The sequence below is a fragment of the Neoarius graeffei genome, chromosome 9 (genome assembly GCF_027579695.1).
Source record: "Neoarius graeffei isolate fNeoGra1 chromosome 9, fNeoGra1.pri, whole genome shotgun sequence".
NCBI lineage: Eukaryota > Metazoa > Chordata > Actinopteri > Siluriformes > Ariidae > Neoarius > Neoarius graeffei.
Genome location: NC_083577.1, coordinates 84,779,515 through 84,795,786, shown reverse-complemented (window position 1 = coordinate 84,795,786; position 16,272 = coordinate 84,779,515). Strand labels below are relative to the sequence as shown.

General features: G+C 40.3%; 1 protein-coding gene across 1 annotated transcript in view; it reads right to left on the bottom strand.

The window, feature by feature from the left end:
- fstl1b (follistatin-like 1b) overlaps positions 1–15,551 on the bottom strand; it is a 216,913-nt gene extending 201,362 nt beyond the window's left edge. The window contains exons 1-2 of the mRNA XM_060930408.1: positions 15,413–15,551; positions 15,138–15,194 (exon numbers count right to left, since the gene is read on the bottom strand). Of these exons, the coding sequence (XP_060786391.1) occupies positions 15,138–15,194 (57 nt within the window). The 5' untranslated portion in view covers positions 15,413–15,551. The remainder of the gene's footprint in view (positions 1–15,137; positions 15,195–15,412) is intronic.
- Between the last annotated feature and the right edge of the window lie 721 nt (positions 15,552–16,272).

Here is a 16,272-nt window from a genome sequence, read left to right as displayed (position 1 = left end):
GTTTCCCCCACAGTCCAAAGACATGCAGGTTAGGTTAACTGGTGACTCTAAATTGAGCGTAGGTGTGAATGTGAGTGTGAATGGTTGTCTGTGTCTATGTGTCAGCCCTGTGATGACCTGGCGACTTGTCCAGGGTGTACCCCGCCTTTCGCCCGTAGTCGGCTGGGATAGGCTCCAGCTTGCCTGCGACCCTGTAGAACAGGATAAAGCGGCTACAGATAATGAGATGAGATAGTATTCGCACGTGATCAAATGTGTCACTAGTTAGCCAGATGTGAATCGGATCATGCCCCTTCACAGCCAACTTCCTGTTTTATGGTTCATTCCAGTTGTTCTGTGTAGTTTAAAACACAGTTACTCGATATCTGAAATACTGAGTAACTGTACGTATGTATGTGTTATATAAAGGTGCCAATTTTGACAGTCATGGACCGTGTGTGTTATGGCGTAATGTATTAGAGAGGTTTTGGTTGTTTAATGTGGCTCGGAGGGAAAAATATATATATTTGTACTGATCAAACATCTGTCATACGTGTGTCTCAGACCTCCAGAAGTGATTTGTTTAATCAATTTTAAATGTGTCTTGGGTGGATTTCCTGTGGGTGTAGATCTAATCGTGCTGCTCAAGATGCATTATACTAGCAGGTATAAACTGGGTTAAAATGTCTCAGAAGGCTCACAGGGAATTTTGGTGCAATTCATATTTGTCTGAGACAGCGTGACGCTCCTCATGCCTCCAGACTAAGGTTAATTGTCAGAGAGTGTCCTAGGAGCTCGTACACCCTGAACACAGCAGGTCATTATTCATCACGAGAGCTGAACCTGAGCAGAATCAGAGCACACTGAACTCAGGGAGGGGCTTCTCTCTCTCTCTCTCTCTCTCTCTCTCTCATCTCCACGTCTATCTCTTACTATTTCACTCTGTATTTCTCATTTCTCACTCTATACTTCTGACCCTTTTCTCTCATCCGTTGCTCCATTCTGTCACCTCATGCTTTCCTTGATCTGTAGCTCTTGTTTCCCTCATTTCTATCTTTTCTGTCTCCCTTTTCTCCGTATGTCCGTCTCTCACACTCTGTGGACTATTTTTGGTCGGAGTATGAGTAAGTGTGGAATGGATGTGTATTCTCTCTCTCTTTCTCTCTCAGACAGACAGACACACGTACACACACATTCAATCTCGGGTTGAAATTCAATAATACCATTGTACTAGCTTATCTCCATGTCATTCATTAGGGAATGACATCCTAGTTAAAAAAAAAAACACAAAAAAACCTGACAGACGTGCAGATTTTTCTCTCACAGTGCTCTCTCTCTCTCTCATCTCCACATCTATCTCTTACTATTTCACTCTGTATTTCTCATTTCTCACTCTATTTCTCTCATCCGTTGCTCCATTCTGTCACCTAATGTCTTCCTCGATCTGTAGCTCTTGTTTCCCTCATTTCTATCTTTTCTGTCTTTCTTTTGTCCTTTTGTCTGTCTCTCCGTCTCCCACACTCTGTGGAGTGTTTTTGGTAGGAGTATGAGTACGTGTGGAATAGATGAGTATTCTCTCTCTCTCTCTCTCTCTCTCTCTCAGAAACACACACACACACATTCAATCTCGGGTTAAAATTTAATAATACAATTGTATTAGCTTCCCTCTGTGTCGTTCATTAGGGAATGACATCCTAGTTAAAAAAAATAATAAAAATCTGACAGACGTGCAGATTTTTCTCTCACAGTGCGCTCTCTCTCTGTGTGTGTGTGTGTGTGTGTGTGTGTGTGTGTGTGTGTGTGTGTGTGAATTATCCTGACAAACAAAATGTCCTGACTACGTCAGAAAATCAGAAAAAACATGAGTACCCTGCCTTGTCAGGATTAGAAACATAGCCCTGACAGTGTAAAGTGTTTTTCAGACAAGACCACCCCCCTTCCGCCACCCACCTCCCGAACTGAATGCGTAAAAATATTTCTTTGTGTTTGCTGAGGTTAGAGTTAGAGTTAGGATTAGGTATAGAAATGCCTTATTATATATACAGTACATGTACTCGAGAATTACAGTGTATGCATACGAACTCTATATCCCGTATGTATAATCCCTGAAAACAAACCCACACTGTACTGTATGTCTGTGTCTTAATATATACTTGTCCTTCCTTTATCCACACGATCAATGCAAAGAATACAGTAGCTGCCATCTATTCTACTCACATATTTTTAGCAGGAGTAAAAAAGATCATTCAAAGATTTCAGCTGGGGTTTTTTTTGCAAACACAATTTTTTTTTTTTTTACCTGGGACACCAACAGACACCATATTGTACGATCCACTACAATTGAAAGCGTTCGCCTGGTGTAAAATGCAGCCATTATTCATTCTTGTATTCAGCTGTAGTCTACAGCGGTGGTTTCTGATCGAGTGCTTTAGATGCGACATGCCAAGTTACTTCTTGCTGGTTGGTTTTAATCGGAAGCTACAGTGTTTGTGTCTGGGCCTACAGTATTAATTTAAGTAACAGTTTCACACTACTTTATCCAATTTAAGAAGCAAGGATAGTCTTAATTAAAGATTCTGAGTGATACAGACTTATTACTTGTTAGTAACATTAGCCACAAAGCTCTAAAAGAACTGAAGCAACAAAAGTTGGAGTCCGAGCATCTCGACTATCCTGACTGCACTTTGAGTAATGGGAAATCTGTCTACATTTCATTTTGAGGCAAATTCTTTCTTTTATTTGGCTAAATATTCTAAGACTGTGCTTTTTTTTATATTAAAGCTGAGATCGATTAAATAAAGAGAACGTACAACAACAACAACAACAGATTCTCTGTTTAATGTGTGTGACTCACCAGCCATCAGAATATTATTAAGTTCTTGGAATGGTGTTCAGTTTTTAATCAGTGCCAGCTGCATGCAAGTTCCCACACGTAATTATATGAAGGATATTCACAAACACAACAACAAAGTCAGTACACAAACCCATTTTTCCAGGATTTCTGTCTTTCCAGATACACAGTGATCTTTCCCAGTACTTACTGATCTTTCCCAATACAGACTGATCATTCCCAGTACTGACTGATCATTCCCAATACTGACTGATCATTTGTGATACAGACTGATCATTCCCAATACTGAATGATCATTTGTGATACAGACTGATCTTTCCCAATACCGAATGATCATTTGTAATACCAACTGATCTTTCCCAGTACTGACTGATCATTCCCAATACCGAATGATCTTTCCCAGTCGGGACTGATCATTCCCAGTACTGACTGATTATTCCCAATACTGACTTATCATTCCTAGTACTGATGTATCATTCCTGATAGAGACTGATCATTCCCAATACTGAATGATCATTCCCAGTACTGACTGATCATTTCTAGTACTGACTGATCATTCCCAGTACTGTCTGATCATCCCTGATACACACTGATCATTCCCAATACCAAATGATCTTTCCCAATACTGACTGATCATCCCCAGTACTGACTGATCATTCCTGATACAGACTGATCATTCCTAGTAATTATTCCCAGTACTGACTGATGATTCCTAGTACTGACTGATCTTTTCCAGTACTGACAGAACATTCCCAATACTGAATTATCATTCTCAGTACTAAGTGATCATTACCAGTACTGACTGATCTTTCCCAATATTGACCAATCATTCCCAGTACTGACTGAACTTTCCCAGTACTGATATTTCCCAATATTGACCAATCATTCCCAACACTAGCTGATCATTCCCAGTGTTGACTGATCATTCCCAATACTGACTGATCATTCCCTGTACTGACTGATCTTTCCCGATACTGAATGATCTTTCCCAGTACTGACTGATCATTCCCAGTACTGACTGATCATTCCCAGTACTGACCGATCATTCCCAGTACTGACTGATTATTCCCAATACTGACTTATCATTCCTAGTACTGATGTATCATTCCTGATAGAGACTGATCATTCCCAATACTGAATGATCATTCCCAGTACTGACTGATCATTTCTAGTACTGACTGATCATTCCCAGTACTGTCTGATCATCCCTGATACACACTGATCATTCCCAGTACCAAATGATCTTTCCCAATACTGACTGATCATCCCCAGTACTGACTGATCATTCCTGATACAGACTGATCATTCCTAGTAATCATTCCCAGTACTGACTGATGATTCCTAGTACTGACTGATCTTTTCCAGTACTGACAGAACATTCCCAATACTGAATTATCATTCTCAGTACTAAGTGATCATTACCAGTACTGACTGATCTTTCCCAATATTGACCAATCATTCCCAGTACTGACTGAACTTTCCCAGTACTGATATTTCCCAATATTGACCAATCATTCCCAACACTAGCTGATCATTCCCAGTGTTGACTGATCATTCCCAATACTGGCTGATCATTCCCTGTACTGACTGATCTTTCCCGATACTGAATGATCTTTCCCAGTACTGACTGACCATTCCCAGTACTGACTGATCTTTCCTGATACTGACCGATCATTCCCAATACTGACCAATCATTCCCAATACTGACTTATCATTCCGAGTACTGACTGATCATTCCCAATACTGACCAATCATCCCCAATACTGACTGATCATTCCCAGTACTGACTGATCTTTCCCAATACTGACTGAGCTTTCTTGAAACAGACTGATCATTCCCAGTACTAATGTGTGTGTGTGTGTGTGTGTGTGTGTGTGTGTGCGTGTGTGTGTGTGTGTGTGTGTGTGTAAAATCTGCGGGGCATTTACGCTCACAGAGGGAAAAGTAATGTTCTTTAATTTGGGGCAACACCCGTTCAGAGCATGTACGAAACCTATCATTCCTTAGGATCTTGGAGCGATAGGAATCTAACAGTGTACTGGCCCAGATGAAGCAGAGAGAACATATTGATAAGAACCCTGGGAAACGTAAAGAGCGTGTGTGTGTGTGTGTGTGTGTGTTGGGGGGGGGGGACTTAATTAGTGAACTGACATCAATTAAAGAAGAGGTTTTAACCACATCTGAGACATATATGCAATTACTGCAGACATATTTAAACACTTTTTCCTGTACTGACTCTAAAGTGACTTATAATGGAAGACTAAGACACTGTCTGGATTTGGATTTCAACCTGAAGTGGGTGTGGTCTAAATTGGGAGAAGTGCTTCTTTGTTTCTTTCATTTTTTTCCCCCTAAATTAAAAACAGACCCCAGATCTATGCATCTATGCTCTGCAAATCACTGGAAAAAATCCAGATATAGCAATGTGTGAATTCTGGCTCTGACAGTTCCTCAACGTCAGCTCCATTACGGTACTTTTGTTTGCACCTGTCCATGATATGTCCGAACAAATTTAGTTTGTGCTTTTGATCAAAATATAAACAAACTAGAAGGTAGTTACTAAGAATACTGTGAATGCACCACGCTGTGCTGCCTCTTCAGATTAATGAACGTGGTCTTTTTTTGTCCAAAAAAAGTTTCATATCTTGACTATTTGCCGACGTCTGCATAAAAATAAAAACCTCACACAACTGCAGAATCCCAGTCCTGATGCCTCTAATCCCCAAACTGTGAACCTATCTGCCAAACTTTCTTTCAAAAAGTAATAAAAAAGAAAAAGAAAAAAACCAACAGTGCACCTCCTATTTTTTATCTGTATTTGTACATATCATCTGTTCATTCTGAATAATATATTTGTATTTATTTACATCTCTAAAATTCACTATTATTATACATTTTACAAGACACTTCTTCCATGGAATACAAACATGTATTCTATTCCCTTCTAGCGGGTTTATTGATAGCATGCAATATTGTTACCATATTGCTTATCCTGTATGTATTATGCCGCTCTCCCCAATGAAGAATGAGCGTGCAATATTATTATAATATTGCACATTGTCAAGGCAACACGACGTCACATTTCAGAGCTCATGTGAAAATCCAATGGCAAAACTTTTCTGCTGCGCATGCGCACAATCACTTCTTTGTCGGCCAGGAAAGAGATAAGACAGAGTTAATTCAGTGATACTGCTAGGATTAGCTATGCTGTAATTAAGCACTACATAAAATCAACTGAAAACTGAAACTAAAGACGCACTGAACACCTGAAAACTTCATTACATAGTCTTCACGTATATTTACAAGAGAAAAACATACCAACGGACATCAAAAAACTGGAAAAGAGACACGTCAGAGATGTAAAACTTTCGCGCTAGTGAGTGACTGTGACTGATTGTAAACAAACATGGCGGCCAGGTTTGCTTTGTTAAATACAGACGATTTTGAGAGAATTTTGGCTGCCAGGTCGCTCCATTGTGTGTAGTTGTCGATGTTGATTTTAAAAGTAACTCAGTAAATTATACAGGGAAAATAATAATAATAATAATAATAATAATAATAATAACAAAAATAACAACAACAACAACAAGTGTTGCCAGGCAAAACAAACCTAGCCCGGTAGCACTTATGATTAATATGAAGGAAGATATTGCGAAAAAAATCGGTACCCTATGGGTCCATGTGGCTACTGCTTATAAATAAAATAATTTTCTGATCCCATGTCCATTCAGTAAATATAGCGTATATATTTACTCTATGAGGCAGTAGCCACAAAAATGAAGCGTAATCCAAAAGTGAATAATTTAAAAATCACAGAAGTAAAATAGACCAAGTGCCTGTACTTTATATTATTCTACTCGTACTGTACCTCTTACAGTTTTCAGAACTGAAACCTCCGAACCGAGGCTGACATACACGCGCTGTCGCCATGACCCAAACTCTTATTTTCTGGAAATGGCCCGGCGCTAGAGCTCAGTGGAACGCACTTTCCCTCTGTAATAAGCGTAAACATGTCTGAAAGCGATTTCTTTAGTCCATTTATTTTGAATGGTGAACCGAATTGTATACACTCACCGGCCATTTTAATCGGAACACGTGTATGTGCATGTGCAGTGCGTGACTGTTACACTCTTACATTCTTACAGCACGATGACGTAGTGGCTCACGCCTCTATATGAGGCAGTAGACACAACAAAAACGATTTTGACCTTTTTGGTGACCTTGACCAGATGACCCTCAAAATGTTGGAGGTTCTATTTGAGACCGATGCCCATCTATCCTGAAAGTTTCATGAAGATTGATCCAACCGTTTTCCTGCAATATCGTTAACAAAAAAACAAAGAAACCCGACCAAAAACAATACCTTGCCCCCTGGTGGACTCCGTCCCGGGTGAGGTAATAACAATAATATTCGGTTTGACTGCGCTAGCATCGGCCTTCGCTAACGCTACACTAGCTAGAAGGTAACTGGACTGCAGCGCTAACAGCACCGAGTCGCGGGTAAGCTCGCGTTGGCCTTCGAGAATGCTGATATGAAGAGAGTGTGTATGTATAATAATAATAATAATAATAATATTGGCTGACTTTTATCATGGGCGGCACGGTGGTGTAGTGGTTAGCGCTGTCGCCTCACAGCAAGAAGGTCCGGGTTCGAGCCCCGTGGCCGGCGAGGGCCTTTCTGTGCGGAGTTTGCATGTTCTCCCCGTGTCCGCGTGGGTTTCCTCCGGGTGCTCCGGTTTCCCCCACAGTCCAAAGACATGCAGGTTAGGTTAACTGGTGACTCTAAATTGACCGTAGGTGTGAATGTGAGTGTGAATGGTTGTCTGTGTCTATGTGTCAGCCCTGTGATGACCTGGCGACTTGTCCAGGGTGTACCCCGCCTTTCGCCCGTAGTCAGCTGGGATAGGCTCCGGCTTGCCTGCGACCCTGTAGAACAGGATAAAGCGGCTACAGATAATGAGATGAGATGAGGCTTTTATCATGGTCTATCTGATATATTCCATTCAGCTACTCGTCTTTGACTTGTTCGGTATCATGCTAGCTGAATGGAATACATCTGATAGACCACTCAAAGCCAGCCGATATCATTTAAATAACAGACAGTTGAAGATTAGACACATACCATATGAGACAATGTCTTACTTTTCCCAGGACAAGTTCTTGCCCAGTGTATTCACCCAAACGCCACAGATGTGGGAGAGAAAAGGTTAAAAGAGCTGTACTGAAATATTCCTTTAAAACTTATCCTTCTACAATTCTTCACATTTCATGCATGAAATCCAGTGAATGAGCCATAAGCTCTTGAAATGCTCTTAATCGTACGCGGTATACCATGCAGATCTGATTCTTAAGACTGTAAATTTTAAAAATGACTTTTTACGTATAATTAGTGCATGTTTCAGCATTAACCATCACTTTCACTGGCACAGAAATAAAAAAAAAAAAAATACATTTTTACGAATGGCAAGGTTTTAACCCAGCAGCACTGAGGAAGACAAAAAAAAAAATGTTCCCTGGAGGTACTGCAGAGAGAAAACCCAGAGCTGGAGGATTAAAACACATTCCTCCTTCTAGAACTAAACCACACCTAGATTTGGAGTACGAGTGTTTAGTTTCTGACTGCAGCTTGAAAAGCTGAGTCTCAGTGATCCATTCTGACACAACCCAGTCAAGCCTCCCTTCTCCACCTTACTCTCGACGGTTTGTCGTCATTTACAAAGCACACAAATCTCAGCATCCTGTTGATTTACACTTGGAGTATCTCTGGACTTGTGTCCTAATAATAAGATTTTAGCTGCGTTTACACCTGTAGTGAAACGGCTCTCTGGATAGCGAGACTGTAATCCCGACTGCTGCATCCGTCACATTATGCAAATCATCTCATTACCCTTGCTCATCAGATCTTAACACCGTGCCTTAAGGCCCGGTCACACAGCGCTTTACGGCTTTATCACGGCCAAAACCCGTCAAAAAGTGCTCTCCCGTGAAGCAGACGATGTTGTTCGTGTTGATGTCGAACTTAAGACGTGTTACAGTCGATATACAGACGTGACAGGACGCAGGGGAAAATCGGAACGGCGTCGGACGCGGCAAAAAGTTTTGGACTGCTCAAAACTTTAGACCGCGGACAACCACGGCCGGCACACGTGGTAAAGACGTGCAACACACGTGAAAAACACGTGATAATCAGTGTCCCGGCCGTTATTAAAACTTGGGGAGACGTGGTAAGACGCGAAAGTTTGGCGGTCTATCACGGGCAGAGCACGGTCATCGGACGGGTGTTACGCGTTGGTATCACGGGATATAGCGTGTGTTTAGCGGCTTATCACTGAGAAATGGATTTTTCCGCGTACATACCACTGTCTAAGCCCGTTAAACGACGTCTCAAACAAGTTCTAAATTCGATTGATCACTGTCTAATCACTTCTGCATCACTTCTGATTTGCGGCATGTAAATACCGTAATTTTCTGAGACCTCGGCACTTGCAGTCTAGATGTCAAGGGGTGAACATGAACCCTCAACGCTGTGATGTCCTCATCTTAATGCTCCAGCACCAACAGAACCGACTGATACAGGCTCAACATATCCTACCGCTTTTATATGCGCAGCAAGCCGCTCTTCCAACGATGCTGAGCCGCGGTTACCCGTGATTTGACAGTGCTGCAGCAGTGAAACAGCCGCCGACGGCCATACCCCGTACAAAGCACGGCAAAGCCAAAAATTGACCAAAAATTACCACTTACGACCACGTCCACCAGATTTTTGTATCTTTTTGTACGTGATATAGACGCGGAGTGCTGTGTGACCGGGCCTTTAGTCATTTTATGCAAAAGATGCTAATATTGTCACAAGTCTTGTGATTTTATATCCTGCGAAAGCTTCCAGCCGCAGCAACACTGGATCTCTGTGTTTTGATGTAATATATGAGGAAGGGTGAAAAGTGTGACTTGTAAAGATGGATTTCTGGCAACTAGTTTACACCTGGTCATTTCATGCATGCTGGCTATTAGGATTATATCCGGATTAGGGATTATTCAATTAAAAATTCACATGTAAATGCACCCAGGATATACCTAGTGACAATCCAAGCCCTTATATACTGTACAAGTATACCGGTACAAGATCACAAAGCATGGAGTGCATGAAGATACTTGGAACAAATTTCATCATGATATTTGATTCCACAACCATCTTTTAGATAAAATGACTTATACAGGTAGTTGAATATTTAACAGTTATTCCACAAAATCGAGTCGTACATGAGCTGATAGCCGACAAGGCGCGTAGCACCGAGTTGGCTGTCATCCATGTACAACGAGATTGAGTGGAATAACTGTTTTATTCAATCCATGTTCACTGGATTTTGAGAAGCAGACCATTTTTATTTTGATTTTTATTGTTTGCAAAGTCAATAAATAAAAACTTTATGCAAAACGTCCGACAAAATAATTCCCGCTTAGAATGTAAACAAACCGGCGAAATGACAGGAGCAATTGGTGAAAAATGCGATAATAATAATAATAATAATAATTCTGGGCGGCACGGTGGTGTAGTGGTTAGCGCTGTCGCCTCACAGCAAGAAGGTCCGGGTTCGAGCCCCGTGGCCGGCGAGGGCCTTTCTGTGCGGAGTTTGCATGTTCTCCCCGTGTCCGCGTGGGTTTCCTCCGGGTGCTCTGGTTTCCCCCACAGTCCAAAGACATGCAGGTTAGGTTAACTGGTGACTCTAAATTGAGCGTAGGTGTGAATGTGAGTGTGAATGGTTGTCTGTGTCTATGTGTCAGCCCTGTGATGACCTGGCGACTTGTCCAGGGTGTACCCCGCCTTTCGCCCGTAGTCAGCTGGGATAGGCTCCAGCTTGCCTGCGACCCTGTAGAACAGGATAAAGCGGCTACAGATAATGAGATAATAATTCTTGAAAAATTTAAAAAGATACGTTCTTACCATCAAATACTTTTATTCCATATTTTATTACTTTTTTTTTTTTGCATTTTTTGGGATTTTCTTCTTCTTCTTCTTTAGGATTCTTTTGGTGGTTGGTAAACCAACTTAAAGGTGCATTACCGCCACCGACTGGGCTGGAGTGTAGAACAGGAGATACTGGGAGAAAAAACTATCTTCTTTTAGCTATTTCTATTTCTTGTAGCAACTTGATAACAATTTTTAGGATTTAGTTTTCAAATAGAGTTTTTATTTCGTCCTCGGTTGGTTCAGCAACACGCGCCGCCATTTTGTTTTTCTCTACTCACGGTATATGAGCTGATATCCTAGTAGTAGAGTAACCAATCAGAGCATGCGATTATTCATATCCAGTGAATGTGGATAGAATAAAACTATGTTATATGATTTAAATATTACATGTGATGAGGAGACAGGCTTTCAATCCAATTTGACTACGAATGTAAATTCTTGTGGTTAAAATCTTATCAGGATGCAATCCAGATACAAAACGCATTAAACAAGCAGGTTTAAACAAGATCTCAGGTTTAAACGGGGTCTCAGACCTCCTGAAGTGTTTAAACATTCAGATTTAAATCTGTTTAAAATGTGTTTTAAGTAAGCAATGAAACACAACATGCTGTGATAAGAAAATAATCAACAACAGGTCGATATGATGCAACACAGTGTTAAGCACAGTTATTGTTATCACCCCAAAGTGTTTTATTCCTCTTATATTACATTAATTTGCCAATGATTAAAATCTTTTAATTTATTAATGAATGACACATAATACATTTAACAGTTATTCCATGAAATCGAGTCGTACATGAGCTGATAGCCGACGAGGCGCGTAGCACCGAGTTGTTTATAATCCATGTACGACGAGATTGAGTGGAATAACTGTTTTATTCCATCCACATTCACTGGATTTAGAGAAACAGAGCATTTTTATTTTGATTTTTTGCAAATTTGATAAATAAAAACTTTATGCAAAACGTCCGACAAAATAATTCCCGCTTAGAATGTAAACAAAACGGCGAATTGACAGGAGCAATTTGTGAAAAATGCGATAATAATAATTCTTGAAAAATAAAAAAGATAAGTTCTTACCATCAAATAATTTTATTCAGTATTTTGTTGCTTTTTTGTATTTTTGGGGGGTTTTGTTTTCAAGTAGAGTTTTTATTTTGTCCTCGGTTAGTTCAACAACACGCGCCACGATTTTGTTTTTCTCTATTCACAGTATATGAGCTGATAGTCTTGTAGTAGAGTAGCCAATCAGAGCGTGCGGTTGCTCATATCCAGTGAATGTGGATAGAATAATACCATTTATTTCATTTGCGTTTAATGTTGTGGAATGTATGGGAAGCACGTTATCACTTACATTATAGCAGCTATTAACAGTTCTTCTTTCACCAAGCTCTCTAGTTTGTTTTATATTATATTTAATCAGGCATGTCACATTACCGAAAAAAAAAAGGTACAAAGTCCTCTGTCCTGAAGTCTATCCCACAGAGGAAAACCTAACGAATGTTATCCTAGCCTGTGTTCCTTGCCACTGCCATCGTCTCTGGCTTGCTCATTAGGGATAAATTCAAATTTTATATCCAGACTTTCTGTAAAGCTGCTTTGTGACAAGGTCCACTATGAAATATTCTACAATAAAACTGAATTGAACTGAGAGTTATAAAGTACTGACACTTGAGACACCTTCCATAAATGTGAAATACACGTCTCCTTTACAAAAAGCTTGTGTTTAAATATTAATTATTACATGTATAAATAATAGTTATACTCGGATGAGTCGAATTAAAATCTTGTGAAAAAGTGTGACGTAAATTACGATTGAATTAAAATGTTTTCTCGGAATCCAGACACTTGAGTGTTAGAACACTTGCATTGAATAAAAATGGAGATTATATCAAACATTTTACACTTTTCTGACACCTGTTTGTAATAAACAATGCAAAATTGAATATTTTGACCCTGGTTTTATATCAACATTAACAAAATAGGTAAAATCTTTATTTTACAAGAAAGATCGCTTTCTTTAGGAACACCGTCCACTCATATTCAGATAGCATTTACCAAATACATGCATAAACAACTCGTTTGTTGTTGTTGTGTGTTTTTGTTTATTATTAGGGTTAGACTGTGTGGAATGTCCGCCATGCCAGTCCCTGCCAACGAGCTGTTACTATAGAAACAATAAAAGGGCGTTGATATAAACCTGTGATTTGAATGACAGGTGCCTACTTTTGTCAGAGCTGCTGATACAGGAAATTAATCAACACCTTGATTGAACTCCAGTCAGAAAAAGCCATTCGAAAAGAACATGTGCTGTTCCAGTAATAATAATAATAAATTTTGAGATGAGATGAGATAATAAATGTATTTATACCTGCATTTTATGTAGATAAATAACCTACATATATACAGATATAATTCTGATATTCAAAACACACAGGTCTAAACGGGGCAAACGCATCTGGAGTCTATTTATTCCTCAGAGTGAGGAAGGAAGGAAGTAAATAAATAAATAAACTAGAAGGTCACTCCGTAAACTGCATACCTCCACCTAATCAATTGTTCCTTGGCCAATAGTTCACCTTTCCTCAAAATTTCATCAAAATCCATTCACTACTTTTTGAGTTACAGTGGGATCAACAAACAAACAAACAAACAAACAAACAAACTGAGGCGAAAACATAACCTCCTTCAACAAAGTTAGTGGAGGTAATAAGATTTACAACCACAAGTAGGGTTGTAATTAGTGTGTTATCCCAGTAGTGTCGTTAGGCCCTATCACTCGGGGCTATAACCCCGGGCATTTCTGTCTTCAAAAATAAATAAATAAATAAATAAATAAAGTAGGAGATTTATAGAAAACAACTGACTGAAACAGACTGGAAGTTGACCTGCAGCGTCCAAAGATGGATAGGGGAACACGGGGGCAGCAAGGAGGGGGGAGGGGGGACATAATTGAGTGCTGCACATTCAAAATGTTGGTAACCGCCAACAGAAGAACATCATTCAGAACTGTTTGGAAGACGACTTCAAAAAAACAATCCAATGTTGTTGGATTTTTCAAAATGTAAACAGATGGTCATTGACCGTGGGTGTGTATAGACTATCAAATTATTATGTTGATGCACAGAAACCCACTCTGTGTAGCTGGTTATGTTGAATTTACAGTGTAGGGTCTGTATGATTACTTACCAGGCGAACTCAAAGGTTCGAGTGGTTTAATGAATATCTACAGTGGGGGTCTGTTCGCCCCGACTAAGTTTATTTCACAGGTCAACAACAACGTGTGTTCATATAGACACCAATAATTACCCTGACATCATTTAATCATATGTTTTTATGTTTTAACGCTACATGTAGCCTACGCAGAATGAGCCAGCCGACCATCCCATAGGGATAAAATAATTTTTTTTGTTTTGCCATATGATATTAATGTCAACTTAACTTAAATTTGTGTTGTCCAGACACCACAATGGATCTACTGCAGTCAAGTGAGTCTGGATGCATTGGAGAAAATTGTATTTGTGTGTGTGTGTGTGTGTGTGTGTGTGTGTGTGTGTGTGTGAGAGAGAGACTTGGAATACATATAAATATAATCATAGTCTTGTGAGATGGGCTGTCATCTGGGATTCTGAATGTTGTTCTATAATAATAATAATAATAATAATAATAATAATAATAATAAATGTGTCTTTGTGCTCCTAAAAGAGAGATCTGTGAGTGAGAAATGATATTTTGATTAAACTGATGATATATTTTCCTAGTTATCTTTAATAGTCAGTTGACACACGCGTCAGTTTCCTGAGACATTATGGCTGTTGATAATCACTTAATAATAAGGAGACGGAGACTGAAGTGAACTCCATAAATGTAAAAAGAGCCGTGCAACAGTCACTAATAAAGATGTCCGAACATTTGAATGTGTGTGGGTGATAATATTATTCTGTAAAGTTAGATAAAACCTCGCCAACCTCTCTATACTGTACCAATCTCCCTTTAAAAAAAAAAAAAACACGCCCCAGGAAGACCTGACTGAGCCCCTGGTCTTTTTAATAGCTCGAATCGCCCCTGTGTTATCCTACAGATGAGTGATATTATGTCCCTCTCCCTGTATATAGCAGACAGTGGGTTAACTCCTCAGTGCACTGGCATTAATAGGGTTAAAGCTGAAGAATTCAGGGTTCACACAGGCGCTGAAAAAAACCCACAGAGTTCTGAGTGAGTTCAAATAGGAGCTGGGCTTCTCTTTTCTGGTGCTGATATTTCTAACCAACCCTTAATCGTTCTAATAAGAAGCAGTTATTTATTATTGTTATTCTTTTTGCATTTTAAATGACTTACCTGAGCATGACAGCAAACTGCAGCCAGCAGAACGACAGCTGCGAGACTTCTGAACATCTGTCCAGGACGGAGAGGAGGATGGGAGAGGAGAGGAGAGGAGAGGAGAGGGAATAAGAATAAATAAAGAGGGAATAAATAAAGAGGGAATAAATAAAGAGGGAATAAATAAAGAGGGAAATGAGTGTATAATTAAAACCAGGTGCAGTGAGTGAGGATAATGACTGTATATGAGTTGGAGCAGAATGAGCGGCGCGTTTCCGGTGCAGAAGACTCACCTTTCCCGGTGTGTGTGTGTGTGTGTATATGTGTGTGTGTGTGTGTGTGTGTATCAGCGGCTCCGGTTCTGGAGGAAGAGAAAAGCTCCGCTTGACGCGCGCGCGGCTCTGCACACCGAGTGGACAGGAAATTCAGCTCGCGCTCAGGAATCCGGACGAGGCGTTTAGGCCCGCCCCTTCATCACGTGACCGTTTACCAGCAATTAACATCGACATTTCAATGCAAACTTTTTCTTTTAAATGTAACTGTTATATTTTATTCGCTTTAATTTATATGAACAGTATTAATTTATAATTATAAGAATTATCATATTATATTTTATTCACATCAAGCCCAACATATGATTCCTTGTACAATAATAATAATAATAATAATAATCTCATCTCATCTCATTATCTGTAGCCGCTTTATCCTGTTCTACAGGGTCGCAGGCGAGCTGGAGCCTATCCCAGCTGACTACGGGCGAAAGGCGGGGTACACCCTGGACAAGTCGCCAGGTCATCACAGGGCTGACACATAGACACAGACAACCATTCACACTCACATTCACACCTACGCTCAATTTAGAGTCACCAGTTAACCTAACCTGCATGTCTTTGGACTGTGGGGGAAACCGGAGCACCCGGAGGAAACCCACGCGGACACGGGGAGAACATGCAAACTCCGCACAGAAAGGCCCTCGCCGGCCACGGGGCTCGAACCTGGACCTTCTTGCTGTGAGGCGACAGCGCTAACCACTACACCACCATAATAATAATATTATTATTGGGCAGCACGGTGGTGTAGTGGTTAGCACGGTCACCTCACAGCAAGAAGGTTCCGGGTTCGAACCCAGTGGCCGGCGAGGGCCTTTCTGTGT